This window comes from Notolepis coatsorum (assembly GCF_963971535.1).
Source record: "Notolepis coatsorum genome assembly, chromosome: 12".
NCBI lineage: Eukaryota > Metazoa > Chordata > Actinopteri > Aulopiformes > Paralepididae > Notolepis > Notolepis coatsorum.
In genome coordinates, this window is record NC_140176.1 from 16,741,389 (window position 1) to 16,762,810 (window position 21,422).

The 21,422-nt window shown below is 41.7% G+C and overlaps 3 protein-coding genes across 4 annotated transcripts in view; 1 reads left to right on the forward strand and 2 right to left on the reverse strand.

The window, feature by feature from the left end:
- avl9 (AVL9 homolog (S. cerevisiase)) overlaps positions 1-2,133 on the reverse strand; it is a 58,928-nt gene extending 56,795 nt beyond the window's left edge. The window contains exon 1 of the mRNA XM_084326303.1: positions 1,979-2,133. Within this exon, the coding sequence (XP_084182429.1) occupies positions 1,979-2,062 (84 nt within the window). The 5' untranslated portion in view covers positions 2,063-2,133. The remainder of the gene's footprint in view (positions 1-1,978) is intronic.
- Positions 2,134-3,463: 1,330 nt separating this feature from the next.
- Positions 3,464-9,613, forward strand: lsm5 (LSM5 homolog, U6 small nuclear RNA and mRNA degradation associated). The gene is made up of 5 exons (XM_084326316.1): positions 3,464-3,562; positions 4,109-4,204; positions 4,299-4,326; positions 7,410-7,482; positions 9,409-9,613. Exons 1-5 carry the CDS (start codon positions 3,517-3,519, stop codon positions 9,439-9,441), a joined length of 276 nt encoding a protein of 91 aa, XP_084182442.1. The 5' UTR covers positions 3,464-3,516; the 3' UTR covers positions 9,442-9,613.
- Positions 9,614-10,806: 1,193 nt separating this feature from the next.
- On the reverse strand, positions 10,807-20,171 carry psme2 (proteasome activator subunit 2). 2 transcript variants are annotated; one of them, XM_084326341.1, is made up of 13 exons: positions 20,087-20,171; positions 19,868-19,970; positions 19,717-19,782; positions 18,836-18,868; positions 18,687-18,749; positions 18,492-18,578; positions 17,786-17,825; positions 17,576-17,673; positions 12,507-12,575; positions 12,116-12,183; positions 11,962-12,016; positions 11,330-11,416; positions 10,807-11,063 (listed from the first exon to the last, which is right to left on the reverse strand). In XM_084326341.1, the coding sequence occupies exons 3-13, from the start codon at positions 19,762-19,764 to the stop codon at positions 10,983-10,985; spliced, it is 729 nt and encodes a 242-aa protein (XP_084182467.1). In that variant the 5' UTR covers positions 19,765-19,782; positions 19,868-19,970; positions 20,087-20,171; the 3' UTR covers positions 10,807-10,982. The 2 variants fall into 2 exon arrangements, with proteins under 2 accessions (XP_084182467.1, XP_084182468.1); XM_084326342.1 differs by having other exon boundaries at positions 19,895-19,970; positions 20,087-20,149.
- Between the last annotated feature and the right edge of the window lie 1,251 nt (positions 20,172-21,422).

The following is a 21,422-nucleotide window of genomic DNA, read 5'->3' on the forward strand; positions in this document are numbered from 1 at the left end:
CGCCTATAGCTTATCGTCTTCTCCAGAGAGATACAAGAAGATAGATAGATACCAGTTTCCTCTCTGTACGTTCAGTAGAAAGCTATCTGGCTGCACGTTAGCCTAGCTTAGCACAATGAATGGAACCGGACAGTGCCGGTTAACACCTCTCCCGAAGGCTAAGCGACACTGCCCGCTTCCATTCATTGTGCTAAGCTAGCCTAACATGCAGCCAGATAGCTTTCTACTGAACTCAGAGAGAGGAAACTGGTATCTATCTATCTATCTTCTCGTCTCTCTCTGGAGAAGACGGTAAGCTAATTTCCCAAAATGTTGGCGTGTTCCTTTAAAGTACCTGTATGAGACTCCCCAGAAAACATGCTAGTCAGGTGTAGATCATCCCACAACACCTCATACATTATGTATGATTATACCATCTCCTCTGACGTATTCCCTGAAGGTGAAATGCAATACAACACTCAACTATGAAAAGCGAATGCTTTAATACTTGAGTGCACCTTCAATATGCCTGCTGCCAAGCCAAACAGATGGACAGCAGGAGAGAGAGAGGAGACATACATAGAGAACCCAAAAGAAATGTAGAGAGACGAGAGAGACGCATACATTCGAGAGGAGAACCCAATCTTCTAATACCCAGCCAGCAGGAGGTCACTTGCCCCTATCGGGTAACCTCTCTCGCCACTGACATGCCAGCCTACTACCTGGAATAAAGAGCTCTTACTGTCTGCTCTCTAACCCGTCATTAGCTAACAGGTTTGGTGCAAGTAGGGGGGGACTAGGGGGTGGGGTTTGGCCTCATTCTTCCATGAAAACATGACTTCTATATCTCTCTCAGAGATCAATAGCTGTGTCTCTCTCAGGCAGCTCTGCTCTGTAAAACAGATCCATTGAAAGACACTCCCTTCTATTTGTCATCTGCAGGGACAGGTGGTAAGCGGAAACAAAGAAGCATGGGGTTTTTGTGCTCTGGCTACTTTTAGATAGCATGGTATTGAAATCTGGCAGGGTAGGAGAAGCAACGTTAATTACCCATAAGCCATAACTGTCATAAGCTACTTCATTTGCAAACTCATGCATGCATGTATGCACACACACACACACACTTGTTTGGTGTGCTGCTGACATGACATGTTGAGTATTACTGTCCTCATATAGAAGTGATAATCAAATAAGGGGCAATACTTCAGATCCATGTTGAAAGCATTTCTATGGGTGATGCATAGATTGGAAAGATTCCAAATGTAGGAATAATACATACCTTTGTGTGCCCCTAGGGCAAAATGTATCTAGTATCTTCTACGGTATCGTTTACTGTGGCTATACAGAATGCACAGAATGTGTGCAAGACTAGTCACAATATACATTATTCGTTTAATAGACTGGTTGGTTTCATAACCATCATGCAGTATCATTATCAAATTATCAGCACACAAACATGCTCGTTGTCTGTGTTGTTGTGTTGCAACTTGCAAGGCAGTTATAGCTCCAATTACTTCATATATCATTAGTTATTCTTCTCATCTTTCAGCTGAGCTGAGCTTCACCATGTGTATGTAGCAGTACTGTCTACCCTGTATGTCATGTATGTCATATTATGTTATGATGAATTGAAAATGGGGGACCCTGATGTAAACAATACGAAAGTCTTTCTCTGGTCTGCATCCCCTTAACAATTGTGTGTATTGAGCTGTAGTGTGTATTGTACCCATTCTGCAATCTGTTAATAAAATTGTCAATCAATCAAACATCAACTGGTCCCACAGATCAACAACACATCAGCCTAACATTTACCGAACCTATGACTTATCCATGGCAGGGGTTGTGCCAGGTTGTTGCTCAGGTGGAGCAACGTCAACACCGGGGGACAGTTGAAATATAATATTGTGGAGCTTTTAGCAGCAGCCACAGTTCTAGCAACTGTTCCTGGTGGGCTGGCGCTAACAACAAGCTGCTAGCATTGAACACTAGCTTCACGTACCTGACAGCCTTTTTTATGATGAAATCCAACCACAACAATATGCAACACGGGTCCCTTGAGTTCTTCTTTGCCGTGCGACTCCATGGCCCCTGGTGTTTGGAGAACGGTGTGTTGTTTTCACTCGCGGGTCCTCAGTGTAAACACACTAACAGGGCGACTGTTGTGCTGCTTCTCCTTGAGTGAGTCGAGCTGCTCCGCAACAATCAACGCGAAACGCATTTTCTCTTCCGCCTAGTCCTGCGATGACGCCACTCGGTGGACACAAGAAAAACAGCGCCCCCGCGAGGTAGTAGTTTCAAGTTCAAGTTTCTTTATTAGTTGTCGTACAAAAATACAGAATATGTTTGTTATATGAAATGCTTTTTTCCTGTTCTGCTCCTGAGTGTGCTAGATAAAAATAAAATAAAATAGATAAGTAAAAAATAGAAGTCAAAAGTACAGTAACAAGTGTAAACAAAGGTGTTCAAAACAAAAGTGTCAATATACAATATACAATACAGAGTAGAAAGAAAAAAAGAAATTAATAAATTAGTAACTGAGTTACAATACAATATAAAGTGCAATGCAGAAATGGGATGAGGTACAACTTAGGGTAAGGGTAGTAGCAGCTAACTGTATAGAGTACAGTCTAAAAAAGAGGGGAAAACACAGGAAAAACACATTTGACCATAAAAATGTGTCATTTATTTGCCGTGAATTCCACCGCTTTAATCCCAACACATGTAAACTTTTCATTGAGTATGACCTTCTTGGGACCAAGAAAGGTTTCGTCGATATTCCAATTTACAGTTTTGCTTGTACAGTTGTACATTTACCCCACCGCCTACCCAACCTCCTCCAATGTACAGTTTCTACGTCAAATGTATATACTCTTAACTCTCTTTTTTAGACTATTTTTTGTATCACAAACAGTACTGTATTTGCAAATCTGGTATGTCATTTACATTTACATTTTTTACATTTAGTCATTTAGCTGACGCTTTTATCCAAAGCGACTTACAAGTTCTGTGCGACAAGACAGCAAGAAGGGTATAACTCTATCAGCTGAGTAACAATGTTCATCAAAGTGTTGCGTGTTACAGTGTAGGTTAGTTTATTAGGACAAGTGCATGACATTAAGGTTAGTCGGGGTTAGATTTTTTTTTTTTTTTTTTTTTTTTTATCATTTCAGATAATGGTTGAAGAAGTGAGTCTTTAGTCGACGGCGAAAGATTGGACGGGATTCGGCTGTCCTAACTGGGATGTCATAAATGTATAGATGTAGCAGTACTGTCTGTCATATTATGTTATGATGAATTGAAAATGGGGGACCCTGATGTAAACAAGACGAAAGTCTTTGGTCTGCATCCCCTTAACAATTGTGTGTATTGAGCTGTATTGTATTGTACCCATTCTAAAATCTGTTAATAAAGTTTTCAATCAATCAATCAATCAAATCAAAAACCCCGAACGACTGCTCCGTGCGTGATTGCTTTCACCTGAATAATGGCGTCACTCCGTTCTTCTCTCGATTGCTTCAGACTTTTCATCAAGTGAACATGGCGGCAACACCAGCAACAAACCCATCGCAATTGCTCCCACTGGGTTCGTAATTTAACACATTCGGTTTTTGTATTTTGTTAAGCAGTAATAGTTAAACACAAACCCATATTGCGGTGGCGTGGCGTTAGGAGGGTATCCATAATGTGTTATGTTTAATGTGTTTGATAGCTTGGTAGGTAGCTCACGTTAGCATCACACCGGCCAGCATGACACTAACGTTAGTGTTTGTTTGCATCTCTGATAACGTTAACGTGAACAGAGACTGCATTTTTAATCAGACTTTAAGCAGGATTTGACGATACACAGTGTTACATACAGTCAAACGCTATCTAGTTTATCTAGTTTTGGTAGCTTTTTCCTAAATGTTGTCCGTAGTCAGGATTGGCTATAAATTAAATTGATTCAGTTCTCGTCTAATTCCATTCTCAAATACCCGCGAGAGTTTGTAATGTAACTCTCGCGGGTATTTGAGAATGGGAATTGGACGAGAACTATTCCATTTAATTTGGTAGCTATAACTTTTTGGTATTGTTGTAATTGTCAACCTGCCCTGTCGTGCGAATAAACTCTTCTCTCTTCACCTTTCAGAGCTGGTGGACAAATGTATCGGTTCACGAATTCATATAGTCATGAAGAATGACAAAGAAATAGTTGGAACTCTGTTGGGTTTCGATGACTTTGTCAGTATCCTTTCATCATAAAATCTTGTTTTATGCAAGCAAATTATTTGTTGTATTATAAAACTGTCCCAGAGAGCTTCCTTAACGTGTCACTTCAGACATGGTCCTAGAGGATGTGACAGAATTGTAAGTACATACATTTCATTAGAATGAATTGGGCTACAATGGCCAGCCAAGTATTGTGCTTATGGTTTCATTCATTATATTAAAGGAACACGCCAAAGTTATTGGAAATGCACTTACAGTCTTCTTCAGAGTCGGACACGAAGAAGATGGATACCAATTTCCTCACTGTGCATTCAGTAAAAACATCCAGCTGCAAGCTAGCCTAGCTTAGCACAAATTAATGGATGCGGATTGATTGATTGAAAATTGTATTAACAGATTGCAGAATGGGGGGCGGCTAGGTGGTGTAGTGGGCAAGGCACTCGCCACCAGTGTGGAGACGCTAGGATTCGCGTGTTCGAATCCAGCTCTCCACATTGTTTTCAGTTTAGCTGGTCGTCCGCAGTAATACACATTGGCCGTATTACGGGGAGGGAAAACTGAAGGGTGGGGATCGAACGTTGTGGACAGCGACTCCTACAGGTCGGTTGGTGCGCCTGCGCAGTAGAATCAGGAAGTGTCGGGGGCAGCATGAGCCTCCCACGCGTTACTCCTCGCCACTGAGAGATCGAGCTGCGCAGGTGAAAAGATGCGACTGCTGTTACCTCAAGTACCGGAGGGGACTTGTGCTATGTATGACTTAGTCCACATTGCAGCCGGCTTGTGGGAGGCAAGAAACAGCGTTCGTGACAGGGGAGGGTTGAATTGGATGATACGAAATTGGGATGGGAGAAAAATACAGAAAAATGGGAGAAAAAGTGGATAAAAAAAAAAAATTGCAGAATGGGTACAATACAGTACAGCTCAATACACACAATTGTTAAGGGGATGCAGACCAGAGAAAGACTTTCGTCTTGTTTACATCAGGATCCCCCATTTTCAATTCATAGTGACATTTATGACATACATGACATACAGGTAGACAGTACTGCTACATCTATACATTTATGACATACCAGATTTACAAATACAGTACTGTTTGATACAAAAAGAGTCTCAAAAAGAGAGTATATACATTTGACGAAGAAACTGCATTGGAGGGGGGTGGGGGGGGAAACAGTACATTGGAGGTGGATGGGGTGGGGGGGTTGGGTAGGGGGGTAACTGTACATTGGATTATCGACGAAACCTTACTTGGTCCCAAGAAGAGGGTCTCATGTATTATTGGGTTAGGACATTTACTCTACATTGGTGGGGGTTGGACATTTACAGGGGCCAGTTTCGAATTGCAGTCTCCCGTAGGTGCTCTTTGAGAGTGATTTTGAAAGTGGGTAATGATTCACATTCCTGTGAATCCAGCTGTGGGTAGGGCGTTCCACATTGATGTGGCATAATTGCGAAACGTGTTTAGTCCCTTGTTTGAGCCGAATCTGGGTTTCACATGATTTGTGGAGCTCCCTCTGGTGTTGTGGTCGTGGTATTCACTGACCTTTGGGAAGTATTTTGACATGTTGTACATGAGTACCTTAGTCGTGTAGTGTATCTTGTAGACCAGGCCCATTGCAAGTTGCTGTACTCTGTCGTCTACTCTAAACTAGGGCTGGGCTATATGGCCAAAAACGTTATCACGATAAAATTATTTTCATATAACTCGATATCGATAATTATCGTCGATATAATGTCTGTCAAGTTTAATTAACTTATTATGCCCGGCGCCGATGGACGGGCTATTAATAGACTTGTTTTGCTTCTGTGAATGTCTCGAGAGTCGAGTTGATGTCGTCATCAGTCCGCGCACGTTAGCAGTTAGCCAAAGCAAGCAGAGTATCTCATGACAATGTACTAAAAATGACCCTAAAATACTCTGTTCCGCCCAATTCATTGCAACGACGTCCACCGTATACCCCACACTACTATAACAGTTACCCTCAGAATTCAAAACACACACCAACTCGGCAGGTAACCTGTAAAATAGCGCCGTGCAAGCTAATTAGCCCTAGCCAGCCTTGTTTACTGAGTCCTACCTCCGCGTCTCCTTCCGGGTCTCCTTCCGCTATCGGCCATCTCCTTCACTGATTGGTTGTTAGTGCGTGTGCTCATATCCAAGCTTGGAAAATCGATATATCGAAACTTTGCGACCACGTTTCATGTTTATTTCGAGGAAATAATTTATCGCGATAGTTATCGTTATCGTTTTATCGCCCAGCCCTACTCTAAACCATCCTAGGTTGTCAAAGTGGGAAGGGGTGAGGTGGGTTCTAGGAGTAAGGTCAAGCAGTAGTCTGACCAGTTTGTTTTGTGATGTTTGTAATTTTGTTTTTAGCCCCTTTGAGTTGCTTTTGGTACCATGCGGTGCAAGCATAGTCGTAGTACCCTTGAATGAGTGCTCTTGCCAGAGTCTTCAGGGTATTCTTGTTTACCAGAGAGGAGATCCGGTACAAGAATCTAGTTTGTTGGTTGACTTTTTTTATTACATTGGATGCCATTTTGTCACAGGAAACATTTGCCTCTAGGATGGAACCTAGGTATGTAATTTCATCTTTCCTTGTGACAATATTGTCACCCACTGTAACTGAGAAGCCGTCGGTCTTGCTGAGTTTGTTATTTGAACCAAAGAGAATGGACTCTGTTGTGACTCTCTAGATGTGACTGTTTTGTGACAGCCGGCCTTTTGTTTTAGCTTTTTGCGGGTACAGAATATCATATAATGATCGCTTAACCCGCATGCTATAACCCCTTTATTGGAGATCTTGGACTTGTCAGAGGTCAGAATGAGGTCAATGGTAGTCTGTGTTGATTCACAAATTTCACATACACGTGTGGGTTGGGTGATTAGCTGGCTGATGCTGTGCCGATCGCAAAACCTACTGAATGACATGAAGACGGGTGCATCTTTTCGTTGCATATCCGATATGCGGATACGGACCTATAGCCTAGATTAAAACTCTGGGAGAGGTATTTATTAACAACAGCTAGGCTAGCTATTCCGTATCCGCTTCCATTCATTTGTGCTAAGCTAGGCTCGCTTGCAGCCGGATAGCTTTCTACTGAACGCACAGAGAGGAAATTGGTATCTATCTAATTGTCAGACTCTGGAGAAGATGGAAGCACATTTCCCATCATTTTGCTGTGTTCTAATGTTGGATACTATGCTTGTGTTTCAGTGAAATCACACCAGAGGGAAGAAGGATAACAAAACTTGACCAGATCCTACTCAATGGCAATAACATCACCATGGTATGTAAATGTGCTCCATGTTTTTCTATCATAACATGTTCTGGCCACATTATGAATTGAAAATGGGGGACCCTGATGTAAACAAGGCGAAAATCTTTCTCTGGTCTGCATCCCCTTAACAATTGTGTGTATTGAGCCGTACTGTATTGTACCCACCCAATCTGTTAATAAAGTTTTCAATCAATCAAAACCATACTTTTTGGCTTTAGCTTAACACTAAATACCATAACTAGATATGTTAATAAATAAAGAATATAAATGTTGCCCATTCAGCCTTTGCCCTCCTTCAAACAGACAAGTTTGGGTGAGTGCTCCTGTGTCTTTGTAACACCATATGCAAAAACAAAATCCAAAATGAAGAACACAACATACAAAACAGCAGTATTACTGTTGCAGGTATAGACACAGGGTATTCATTCACAAAATAATTCAAGTCCTCGTTTAGGCCTTTAGCGGCCAAAGTGCCATGTGTCCAGAAGAGTTCACGTTTTAGGAGCATATAGTTTGTGTCTCCCCCTCTACATGGATATTTCATTACCTCAATTCCCACACATTGGAGAGTGGAAGTTTTGTGTTTTTTCTTGGAAAAGTGTACAGCCACAGGACTAGATGTTACATTGCTTCTCATAGTACTGCAATGTTCAGTGATTCCAGTTTTTAAAGGTCTGGTGGTGTATGCCAGTCCACATGGGCATTTAATCATGTATATGACATTAGCAGTAGAGCATGAGATTACACCTTTGATACTGTATTTTCGTCCCATGTGGGGGTGTTTGAAGGAGTCAGTTTTGTGTATGAAATGGCATTGTTGGCAATGACCACATGGGTCATTTCCAGAGGGGACAGAGCTGAGGATGAGGTGATGGAAGGGGAAGGCCTGCTCTCACCAGCATGTTAAGTAGGTTATGGACCTTCTGTACCACATGAGGGGGCTTAGAAGAACTGTTCTTTTCAAGTACTGGATCTGTATCAACCATATGCCAATGTTCTTTGATTGCCCTCTCTATGGCCTTGGATACAGGTGAGTATTGAATGGCACAAACAACTCTTTGTTCTGTTTATTTTGGTCTAGTAGTAGCAAGGCATGCAGTTTGTTGTAATTTGGAGAAACACAATTAGGCACTTTCAAATCCAAGTCTCTTTTATATCCTCTTTTTCTAAAAGGATTTTTTTGTTTGGGTGTTGGAGGCCTTGTTAGAGCTGCACATCCATCATTTTAGATCTGATTCACTATGGAGAAGAGTTTCCATCTGTAGGTTTACAGTATAGGTCAGTTTTCAAGTTGTTATTTTCTTCAGCATGATTCAAAAGTAAATTTGATTTGCATCAGAGACATAGTGAGGTGTTTGGTTTTTTTAGTTTACTTGTGAGAAAGCCATGGGAAATCTTATGAGTAGGGATGTACCAATATCAGATTCTCAAGTGGTCTTATGAGTGTAGGAGGTTACGACATCCTCCTATTAAAAAATAATAATGAAGGACAACCATATATTAAGTAGCAGGAATGCATTTGTCCATTTAATAAAATACCTTATGTTCTTCACTTGTATTAAGCAATACATACTCTTCTGGTAAAAAGGTCAAACAAATATCAAATCCGGTTTCAGCCAAATATAGGCTATTATAAAAAACTATAATAAATACAACTGGGCAGATACAGATGGTGCTTTTTAAAGCCTTTATTGGCAGATCCAGAATTTCCAGATTATCTGGCAATACAGTATGTCAGTGCTTCCCTATTCACGAGACCATTACATATCAGTATATAAATGGACATGGAGCTGTGAGTTACCGGAGAACAGAGACTTTAAAACCTCTCCCTTCCTACTTCACGCAGGCTTAATATACCAGTCCTTATGGATTGTGCTGCAGTGTTGTTAGCCTAATTCTTTTAAATGCAACATGTGTTTTTTTCCTTTTCTTTAGCTCATACCTGGAGGAGAAGGACCTGAAGTATGAAAGGAGGATCAATGTTGAGCTGAAACTTTTATTATTTTTGTTTTGAATACATGTCTTGTCTTGTCTGTTTGTGTAAAACGTCTAGAATGCATTTGAACATGCGTATAATGAATCACATACTTGTGACAAGAGACTTTTTGTTATAAATAAATCAGAATTTCACACAATTTGACATGAACTATCCTGTGTTTATTTCAGACCCTTTTCTGAGGTCTATAAGATAATGTTCAATTTAGTTTAATGATGCAAGTGTTACTGTGATTATTAGGGGTCCAAGTAGCGAAGCTTCTGGAACCCTATTGTATCTGTCAGGATTATTATTAATATAAATATAAAGATTACTACGGAGCTAGCCATCCTCACCAGCGTGTTCAGTTTGTCTCTTCAGTTGATGTTACACCCCATCAATGTTTATTGTTCAAGTGTACTCCCAAAAGGAAGTTAACTGTTTAGAGGTGCTATCTGGTACTAATTTGCTGTAATTGGCTTAGAAGAATAATGGGCGTGGCCGTATTTATAAAAAATGTAAAACATGCATACACAGCCATAGCTACTGCTACTTCTGTCCAACTCTGACCATGACACCATTCACATGATCCCCATACAAGACTGGCCTAAAGACCAGTAAACCTCTGGTTAAACCTATCAATCCAATTCAAATTTGCCAACCATGTAGCACGTTTATAAACTCTTCTGAAGGTCATGAATTCAAAATACCTTTTGATAGATTTTGATATTAGTCACCAAATTTGGACCATGTCGGAAACGGTAATCTTTTCAGATTTGATAATCCATACAGTTCTGCTATAGCTGGCCGTTTGCTCAAATGCTATGAGCAGGGTTTGTTACAAAAAAAAACTTCAAGGCTTTGTGCTATTGCAACCACATTCGTTGGACATGTATAGATACGATGTCTGAGTGAACAAGACAAATCTGGTGCCATTTGGCAAATAGGTGGCACTGTAGCAGCATCATAAGTTTTAAGTAGCCATAATGCTGCCGTTTGGCCTGTCATTTTGTTACCTCAATGTGAGAAGGTGCCTGACAAACCAATGTCCTATTGTCACATAAGTAACCTTACCTGAGGATAGAGGTTGTGGGTTGTCCCAGGGTGAGTAAGTCCTTCTGAACACTTGTGCATTTTCATCATGGGAGATCTTAATCATTGCTACTTAAACTCTGCATTGCCAGGTTTTGAACATGTGATACCAGGATGGATTGGACTTTAGACAAGTGCTATAATGCTATGCTTCCTAACATGCATGCTTGTGTTTCTAAAACCACACATTTTGCTTGGACCCCGTCATTGCCGCTTGTGGCTATATTCATATACGTTATTGTAAATTGACAATGATAACATCCCACTCAAGCTTGAAATAGTGGCAGTTTATTGGTTGGATCACATGTTGACAGCAGTAACTTGTTTATGAATGATGTGCGTTAGTGGAATTGTTGGCAAAAGGTGTTGATTGAGGTGCCAGGAAGTGAGAGGAAAGTGCTTTTCTTTCCCAGTGGTTCCCGCCTACTTCCCTCCAATCTTCTTAGTACATTGAGGGCTTCTCTTCACCTTTAGGATTGGTCACCTTTTCAAGGTTCTTGCTGATGATGTCATAAAGTTCAACCTGTACCAAATGAATAGGAATATAAAGGATGACTGACATGGCATCTGCTCCAACACCCACAGTGGCTGGTTCACTCCAACATTCACTATATCAAATGATGTAAACTTCCAAATGATAGTTGGTTACCTACTAACGTGGCTGACACAATAGACGATCTTACCACTGCTAGGCAAAGATTAAGCTACCAGTATTTGGCTAGTGGCTGTTATTTCCCCACCATGCATTGCTTTATTATTAATATGGCCAACATCAGACAACTGACTTACATAGAAGCCACGGATATCCAGGACGATCACTCTGATCTCAGAGTAGATCGCTTCATCCTTATCATGTACAAGAGAGCGGTAGTCCATCTAGGGAAAAAAAAATACATTTCATGGGTCAGAAGAATAGCATGTATGTTGTGGAAATGTCTTTATATTGATTCTAATAATACATTTATTTGATATAGCACCTTACATATGGTATCTCAAAGCACTTTACATACATTGCATTACAGTACATGGACAAACACAGTACATGGACTTTCACAATGACAACATGGTGGTGATACTACAGAGAAAGGGAGACAGCTTAGAGACTAAACAGAAAAAATAAATATATAGATGTGTAAATGTAAGTGATGCAGGGGTTGGGGGGTCAGGAGTGACTGAGTATGCAAGGTTGAACAGGTGGGTTTTGATGTGGGACTTAAATGTTTCTACGGATGGGGCTTCTTTGATGTATGATGGGAGTTGATTCCAGACCCTATACAGACTCAAATGATCGCATATGACGGACGACAGAGCATTTACCGGTACCTTTCTTCTTATCTTCATCATCATTCTTGTCTGTCTCCATTTCCTGTTATGAATGTTCATGTTTAAAAGGCATGTCTGGAAAGAAATTGACCACTTACCACATGAGTTTCTTTTGAGGCTTTGGCCACTGCATCTCCCCTTTCTGAAAAGTACCTAGACAATCCAGAAGAGTGTTATTGTAAAATAAAGGCTGATGACAGGAACGGAAAGACACATTCTCAGATCTACCAATTACACTGTGGTGCATCTTACTTGTTTATGTTGGTCTGAAAGCCATCCACTTTGGTCTTCACTGCAGCCATCCTCTCCAAGACTTTCTCCTGTTGGAACACAATTATTTCCATGAACTATTTGGGACATTTGGGGGGGCGACAGTGGCTCGGGAGGTAGAGCAGTCGTCTGGTAATCCGGTTGGATTTCCACTCCTCCCGGGCAGCGTGTCAAAGTGTCCTTGAGCAAGACACTTAACCTCTAATTGCTCCTGATGAGCAGGTTGGCACCTTACATGGTGTGTGAGTGAATGAGTAAATGTGAGGAACCAATTGTAAAGTGCTTTGGATAAAGGCGCTATATAAATGCAGCCATTTACCAAAATGTTTGTGCACTAAGGATGAACTGTATATTAAAATGCAGTCTACTTTACCTGAACAGCAACCCCAAAGTCATTTCCATCCTCTATTTTAGGAATTAGATGCTGAATCCAGCAGGTTACCTAGAAGAGGAACACCACAGTATTGAGTTTGAGGGACTATTTTGCCAGTGTTTGCAAGTTTATCATCCAACCACATAGTGTCACTGTTGCTTAAATGGCCTCTCTACTTACCAACTCTTCACCCAGTTGTGTTTATTTGTACAGCAAGTGAACACTCTAGACAGGGTTGAGCAATGAACGGGAAGTTCACCCAAAATAAATAAAAACAAAAGTATTTTTCCTCTTACCCGGATCTATCCATCCAGATCTGTCTGCGGCCACGCCAATACAATAAGATATTAGTGGGGCAGATAAGCTCATATGGAAGGTATTGTGCATTTTATGAAAGAAGCATGAAACTTTCTAAAGTGTTTCTATATACCATGAAGTTTGTTTTCAGACGTGGAAACACTTCTGAGTTGACCTCTGAAACTCGTCAGAGGCTGTACACATTTTGGGCTCTCAAAAACATGTTATTTTAAACTTTTTTCCAGGCACAAAGGTATTATATCAAATAAGAGTTGGGAACCCACTGGTCATCATAAAAGTGCTTTAATAGATTAAATCAGCTGTATAGGATATGGCAATTGGGTTTTATGTCATAAACACACCTCACACAAACAAAGACTAAAAAAAGGACTCAACAATATGCGTGTTATATTTGATTGAACAGTTGACATCTCTTAACCTACCCTAGTTGTAGTAAGTAGTACCTGCCCTACGATGACATCATTAGTGAGGCCGAACAGTCTCCTGAGCATGAGGAAAGGGCAGTACACTTGAGGGCAGCCTGTTTGCACTTGCAGCGTGTTGTACACCCTTTCTTGCAACCACAATGGATCAGTTCATAGCAGCTCTGTGATGCTTCTGGAAGGGTGGTCCACAGTGGCTGCCATCCCATTTCTTCTTTCACCCAGCCCCAATCAGCAGGGCTTGGCAGCTGAGGATCAGGTTCCAAGGCGTTGCTCCAAACATTGGCCCGATAGCTGGCACGCTTGTGTTGCTCTAGCGCAGCCTTCGTTGGGGGCATGTTCACCAGAGCTCTGGATTTCTGAGTGAAGAGCTGTTTTCTAGCTTAATTTACATCTGTGGTTTCGCTTGTCCGGTCATACATCAGTACGACAAAGCGCTCCAACCGTGACTTGGACAGCTCACTCACATCACCCTGAATCTGCAGGAGCTCATTGAAAGCCTCAGTCACTTCAGGGAAAGCCTTCCAAGTCTGCCATGCTCTTTTCTTTCCTCTTCCAGCAAATGCACCCTGCGAGTGCGTGGAACAATGGGAGAGCAGCACAGGTACTTGGACCCAGCTTGTTGGCTATTTCATGAACGCCAATATATCTGAGGTTGGTTCCACTACCAAGAGCAATCCACATTTCCTCTGGCTTGATCTTCCTAAACATGGCCACGGCCAGGACTACAACATCGGTGTCAACAGTACGAATAGTCACCTTCTTGCAACCCTTCTGAACAGCATCTGACACATGCAGAAGCAAGCGTGTGTCTGCTTCCTCGTGAGAACATGGGGTGAGATTTGTCACGTCACAATGGGGAGGAGAGCAGAGCACCATTTTGCCATGGGTTGCGTAAACTTCTTTTCTCTCATCTACTGTGATGCAAATTACTTGCCGAGAGAGGAATCCAAACAATTCTGTTTTGTTCTCATCAACACGCAGGAAGTCTTTCCAGTGCTTTGGCAGTGCAGTGGTAGGCATCACCCGTCTCCTGATTCCCTTCCCTCTCTTCTGTTGGGTGGTTCCTTTCAGACTGTCTGGGATATAGATGTCCCAGATAACATCAATACACCTTGTTTTCTCAAGCTGGGATTTTGCATATATACTATCTGCATAGTTGAAATGGCTAATCCTTCACGAAATTCCATTTAGCCATTGGGGTTAGTTGCAGAGTTGGCCGACACACATTCATCATAAAGCATGCACGGAGAGGCTGTAAGTAGATGTACATTTATTAAACAAACTCCGGTTGACTTTTCTATACTAAATAAAATAATATCGAACAGGATCTCGACAAAGTAAACTGTATAACGTGATGCGGTCAGAAAACTGTTGCTCACCCGTCTCCGCTGTCTAACTCAGCTGTCAGACATTCCATTCAATAATTTGAAGACTCCAGACGGGGGGAGTGAATCTATGCCACGCCCCCACAGTCATCAACAGATAAGTGTCCAGGTAATTATCCATTTCAAGATTAATTTAAATCATACAGGTAAATACAATTTCATATCAATTATTAATATAATCCATAAATCAGGGCGGCTACGTGGCATAGTGGGCAAGGCGCTCGCCACAAATGCGGAGACGCTGGGCTCGCCTGTTCGAGCCCAGCGCTCCACATTGCTTTCAGTTTAGCTGGTCGTTCATACTAATACACATTGGCCGTATTAGGGGGTGGGAAACTGATGGGTGGGGATCGGGCGTTGTGGATATTGACTCCTACAGGTTGGTTGGTGCGCCTGCGCAGTAGAATCAGGAAGTGTTGGGGGCAGCGTGAGCCTCCCACGCGTTACTCCTCAACACTGAGAGATCGAGCTGCGCAGGTGAAAAGATGAGACTGCTGTTACCTCAAGTACCGGAGGGGACTTGTGCTATGTATGACTTAGTCCACATTGCAGCCGGCTTGTGGGAGGCAAGAAACAGCGTTCGTGACAGGGGAGGGTTGAATTGGATGATACGAAATTGGGATGGGAGAAAATATAGAAAATGGGAGAAAAAGTGGATAAAAAAAAATATATAATCCATAAATCAAAATATATATTTTTTGTTACAGGTTTCCCATCAAACTCAAATTTGGTCAATATGGCTCCAACAATAGTCCTGGAAGGTCTTTGCTGGACCAGGATTCAGCATCTGGACCACAGCTGCACCATCAAGGAACACAGCATCAACCACAAGAGGAGGTTGTGAGTCAGTGTCATCAATCATTATGCAGTGCAAGAGGTCTGATTTTGTACCAAGCCACATCTTCCCTCCTTGAGATAAAGATGGTTTTCATGACTGAAGAACTGATCCAGATTGCCATCACGTGTTTGGCAAGCCACATACAGCCACGAGAAGAGATTGCAATCACGCTTCAAGTTGTATCTTCTGCTTTGACTGTTTTCACTGGTGGGCAGCTGAACAGAGGCAATTTGTTCTTGGGCAGGGTATCTGTGACTGGCTTTGTTTGCTGCTCCAGGCGTTCTTCCACAGATCTTCCAAGGGACTCCACTTTCCTTACTGTGTCTGCAACTGATGAACTTATGATGCCTTTAGAGTCAAGCACCAGGAGATCCTGACTCTCTTCAAGAAATGGGTTCCCCATCTCTTCAATCACTGCTGTGAGGTTTCTTGCACTGCTGGCTGCTGTGAGTGGTGACGATTTTCACTTTCTGGGGTGCTTTCATTCTCGAAATCTGTAGTCATTCTGGCAATTTCTGGACCTGCCACCATCCAGCGATGCAGTGCCCCAGGATTCTCTGTCAGGCCAACTGCTCCACCAGATCCTTTGATGAGTGCGTTGTTCTGTTCGTGGCAATGGTCAATTGCCAATAGCAGAGAATTTGTGACTTGTTTTATGCACACAACAAACTTTCCAACACGGAGGACCATCATGTCACGGACATGCACTGATAGCCACCTGGAGTAATGACTGTGGTCCATAGCAAACATCCAGGGTAGTAGCTGTGTGAGGGTTTACACATAAGAGCTGAAAGTTGCCCTCCTGCAGTGATCTGACGTACCGGTATATTATGAGCATGAGGACCTCAAGTGATAAGGTTTTCAACCAGTAATCGAAATGCACACTTTCCCTGACTTGCTGTAGGCACCATTCTTCAAATGTTGGAGGGGCTGCTTCAGGTATGCAGTGCTGATATGTAGGCCAGGTGCAGTAGCTTGTACAGGCTAGCAGCAGTAACTTGGTGGGCCTGTTTAGATCCAGCTCAGTGGGTATCTGTCCAAATTCTTGAAATTCAAGAAGATGCCTGGCCAATGACACATAACCACTGCCTAGTGGTGGCTTGCTTGAGCGGGCAGGGCATTGCAAAGCTTCCCTTGTTTCCACTTGGCAGAGAGCACAGAGTTCCCAGTTAGTGGGGCAATGCAGCTTCTATGGCGTTTTGACATGATGCAGGCACAGTGTTGCATCAAATGGCTCAAGAGTGTCGTAGGCTGCCTTGCCAGTAGCTAGCTGACACATACAAAAATCCTGTAGTGAACATGAACATACCATATTGTAGATGCAAGTATATATTGGTATTATTTTACGCATGTATTTATTTTTGTACATATTTAGTGAGAACATTTTCATTAACACCCTCTTTGGAGGAATTAATGGTGAAGAGGTTGGAGGTGGATTGGCTAACATTACACAATGGCTAGCTAGCTAGATAGCTAACTGTATTTCATTTCATTCATCAACAGCTAGAAATAGTATTTGATCAATAAGAACATGATACAAATTCTCACCTGTCCATACATCAAAATCTCTTCTCTGCAGTAAAATCATGCAACAAACTGACACATGGACACAAGGCCATGGCTGAGCAAGTGAATGTCTTTATTAGAAAAATAAACATTTTAACAAACATAATATATTATTATAAAGGAGAATAATGGGACGAAAAGTGGAAAAATGCAATGCTGAGGTCAATGACCCCTCAAGGTCACCAGAGGTCAGTCTGAAAGTGTTTCCACGTCTGAAATCAAACCTTGAGGTATGTAGATATGCTAAAAGTTTCATGCTTCTTTCATAAAATGGACAATTAGTTTGCTTAACCGCCCCACTATATAAGATACCGTATTCCTTTGTTGATCCCCTTGGGGAAATGCAGGCATCAATAGAGCTCAAGGTTACAAAATTACATTTGAAATACTCTAAAGCAACATAATTTTCCTGAAATCATGGCACAATCACTTGTGGTATTCGACAGAAGAAAAAAAAATGTCCCCGTTTTGTGTGAACTTCCCATTTAAGCTTAAGTCAACAGTTGTAGTTGTAGAACGGTTCGGTTCACAGCTTACCGTGATGATGGTCTCTCTCAGTGCAACAATCTCTGGTTTGACACCGTCTAGCAGTTTCATAATCTTCTCATTCCCTTTGATGAATCCACATTTTGGAGCTGAGGAGCACAGGGGAGAGAAATCCAAGTTGATTTATCTCTTTCTTTTACATATAGGGGACACTATACAGACTCAAATGATCCCATATGACTGACGACTGAGAGCATTTACCTTTTTTCTTCTTATCTTCATTCTTGTCCGTCTCCATTTCCTGTTATGAATGTTCATGTTTAAAAATAATTTGAACAATATTGATCATGGGACTGACTGAATGACAGAGAGAAGCTCAGATCATTTTTGTGCAGGCGGGCATACTATTAATAATAGATTAGATTTAGAGAAAAGCACCTTTCTCAGACTCAAGGACACTTTACATAAAAAGAGAAGCTATATAAAATACAAGATAAGAATATGAATATACGGTATATATACTGTATAGTAACAGGAAAATAAAACAAATACAAAAGGAAGCAAGGTGCAGTCCATTTGGAAGAAACAGTAACACAAAATAAACAAAAACAACAGGATCAGTAGCTTAAAAGAAAAGAGTCAGGGGGGGAAAGGGGTGGGCTACTTGGGAGCAGTGCCGTGTTGCGAGAAGGTAAGTGTGAACAGGTGTGTTTTTAGATGGGTTTTGAAGAGGTTGATGGTGTCGAAGCCTCAGATGGAATGGGAGAGGGAGTTCCACAGCCTGGGGGCAGCTACGGAGAAAGCTCGGTCTCCCAGTGTGGAACGCCTGGTGCGGGGGATGGTGAGGAGGTCGGAGTTGGAGGAGCGGAGGCCTCGTGCTGGAGTGTGTAGGCCAATCCAAGAATGAATCCCATACATTTGTCTTTGTATTATGTAGGATTTGGGTCAAACCGTTTCACAAGCTCACCTCCTCGTCTGGAGCAGGGGGGTCTGGGATGGGGATGTCCAGGGGAGCTTTGAGAGAAGACATGTCTGCAATGTTCAGAGCCTCTTCCTAAAGAAAAAAAAGAGAGAACATGCACAACAGGATAAAAGCGCTGCTAAGCCTTATTTCACATGATCTGATGTAAATATCACTTTTTGTATTGCTGAAAATGCCTACCTTGAGCAGGCCATCCAGCCATACGATCTTCGTGGGTATGTAAGTGGAGAACAAATGATCTGCCTGGAAAACAGACAAGACTAATTGTAAAATCTGCAAAACTGTTGAACTTGATACTCAAGAATGTTGCTATAGTTTCTGGGACCAACCTCCTGATAAAGGGACTGATGGAACTTGTCCACCTATTAGGGAATAAACGAAAATCAATTAGACACTAGAAAGAACGTCATGAATATCCTAACCCAACCCCCTCCAATGTACAGTCATTTACCTAGTATGGTTGTCAATAGTCCAATGTACAATTTTGTTTGTTTGTACAGAGTCTCCCCCCCCCTCAATGTACAGTTTTGCTTGTTTATACAGTGTGCCCCCCCCCCCCCCCCCCCCCCCCAACCACCTCCAATGTAGGTTGCCCAGTGTGGTTGTCAGTATCCCAGTGTACCCAACCCCCCCCCACCCAACCTCCTCCAATGTACAGTTTCTACGTCAAATGTATATACTCCCTTTTCTTGACTCCTTCTGTATCACAAACAGTACTGTATTTGCAAATCTGGTATGTCATAGATGTATAGATGTAGCAGTACTGACTATCTGTATGTCATGTGATGTATGTCATATATGTCCTGATGAATTGAAAATGGGGGACCCTGATGTAAACAAGACGAAAGTCTTTCTCTGGTCTGCATCCCCTTAACAATTGTGTGTATTGAGCTGTACTGTATTGTACCCATTCTGCAATCTGTTAATAAAGTTTTCAATCAATCAATCAATCAATCAATGACCACACGAAAACAACGCCTCCATTTCAAACCATGTACGGTTTGGAGAGTTGGTTGGTTTGCTTTTGTTTTCTGTACAGAATGACACGGGGCTTGCTTTCCATGTTGTCTGCATGTGCCTTCAAGCAGCTGTTCACCACGAATTGAAATTGCCCGCTTTAAATTAACTTTATAATAATAACAATTGTCATCATCAGTGTCACACACATACGTGTATCCTAAACAATAACAATGCAAGTTGGCTATCTTACCTTAGCTGCGTTGTCTCTGCTTATTTTCAGAACACATGTTTTCGACATGTTGAATGCCCTTTGAACCTGAGTAACGAATAAATAGTTGTGTAAAACAAGGAAGCACTTGCAGGAGAATCGCTAAAAAGTTCAAACCCCCGAATAAACCCACCCTATTTCATTAGATCCGTTGGATTACTTTCGATATCACGATGATCACAATGGCTGGTGCAGCTTGGCACCTCCCACTTTCTCCTTCAAACGTTGGTAGTTTCCTACAAGGAGGAGTCGAGTTCATAATACGATTTTGCATTAATTAATTTCATAATAGGTAGCATCTGTAAAAGAAAAACACATTTTTATAAAGAATTGAAAAATAGTTTTAAATTACCTATGACTTTTAATAGACTGTTTCACTGGAATCTTGTTGCTAGGGAACAGGTTGGACCTGCGTGTGTGTGCATGAATGAATGTTATATGTAATGTTGCTTCTCTCCTAGACTCCTACCCTGCCAAACTATTGCAATATAAAATAAGTCAGTAGCCAGAGAACAACGCCATGCTTCTTTGTTTCTGCTTGCCACCTGTCCCTGCTTACGACAAATAAAAGAGTGTAGGGTCCAGCTGCAGCGCCGGAGAACCTTTTATAGAAGCATCTCGGAGGTGCGCTGTTTTAAGGGGAGACCACCCACCTAAAATAAAATGTTCCTGATTTTGGGTCAATTTTGAGATTTTTGTATAATGTTGCCCCTTTACATGTCTTCTTTCAAACTAGTGACAAGAAAACTTATAAACACATTTAGTTGCTTATTTTGCTTCATTTTGCATGATTACGAGACCGCCGCCATCTTGGTATGGGGGAAAGAAACGGATTTCTACTGATCAAATGTATGCATGGAGCTCCGTTTTTATTACATGTTTTTAGCACACTCTTGTTAATTTCATAACCTTTTCATTTAATTTGTTTTGATAATATTGAGGCCAACATGGCATTCCACTATTTTGAAAGCCTTTCTGGTAGTTCTAAGGTGTAGTGCCGAGAGATGGGAGTCGGAGATGGTGGCTCGAGGCAGAGCGAATAGTATTTATTGAGTACATCTACACAATACAGTACATTACTGGAAAGCTAAACAGAATGCGCTTAAATGAGAATGTTCGATGTTCTAGAAGGTACTACTATGACATCATCACCAACGTTCCAGAATGACTGGCTACTATGACATCATCACAAACGTTGCAGCTTGTTCGGGCAGATTTAAGGTTCTAGAATAATCTACTATGACATCATCACAAACGTTCCAGAATGTTCGGGCAGAACTAATGTAAGGTTCCTAACAATAGTGCCGTGGGTGAATTATGTACCATTACAATCACTACAAAGGCGAGATATGAGTCAAAGCTTGCCCTGATTGACTTACAATCTTGTCCATACAAGACACCTGCAGACCACTGGGAGAACAATCCAAAGACTTGGCCATCTCTCGAATACCCAAATGTGTACCACTACCTGATCAAACATCCATGTAAGATTCGATAAGATAAGATAAGATAAGCTGATATCGGTACTGTAGTACTACTACAAGCTATGAATGAATGAATGAAAACTTTATTTAACAGATTGCAGAATGGGTACAATACAGTACGGCTCAATACATACAATTGTTAAGGGGATGCAGACCTGAGAAAGACGTTTGTCTTGTTTCCATCAGGGTCCCCCATTTTCAATT

Coding starts and splice junctions, on each gene's coding strand:
- psme2 (XM_084326341.1), bottom strand. CDS start 19,764: ATGTCGAAAACATGTGTTCTGAAAATAAGCAGAGACAACGCAGCTAAG. Junction 18,579..18,686: donor GGCTGGATGGCCTGCTCAAG/GTAGGCATTTTC, acceptor TTTTTTCTTTAG/GAAGAGGCTCTGAACATTGC. Junction 11,417..11,961: donor CCTCAAAAGAAACTCATGTG/GTAAGTGGTCAA, acceptor TTTTTTCCCTAG/ATGGACTACCGCTCTCTTGT.
- lsm5 (XM_084326316.1), top strand. CDS start 3,517: ATGGCGGCAACACCAGCAACAAACCCATCGCAATTGCTCCCACTGG. Junction 4,205..4,298: donor GGGTTTCGATGACTTTGTCA/GTATCCTTTCAT, acceptor GTGTCACTTCAG/ACATGGTCCTAGAGGATGTG. Junction 4,327..7,409: donor CTAGAGGATGTGACAGAATT/GTAAGTACATAC, acceptor CTTGTGTTTCAG/TGAAATCACACCAGAGGGAA.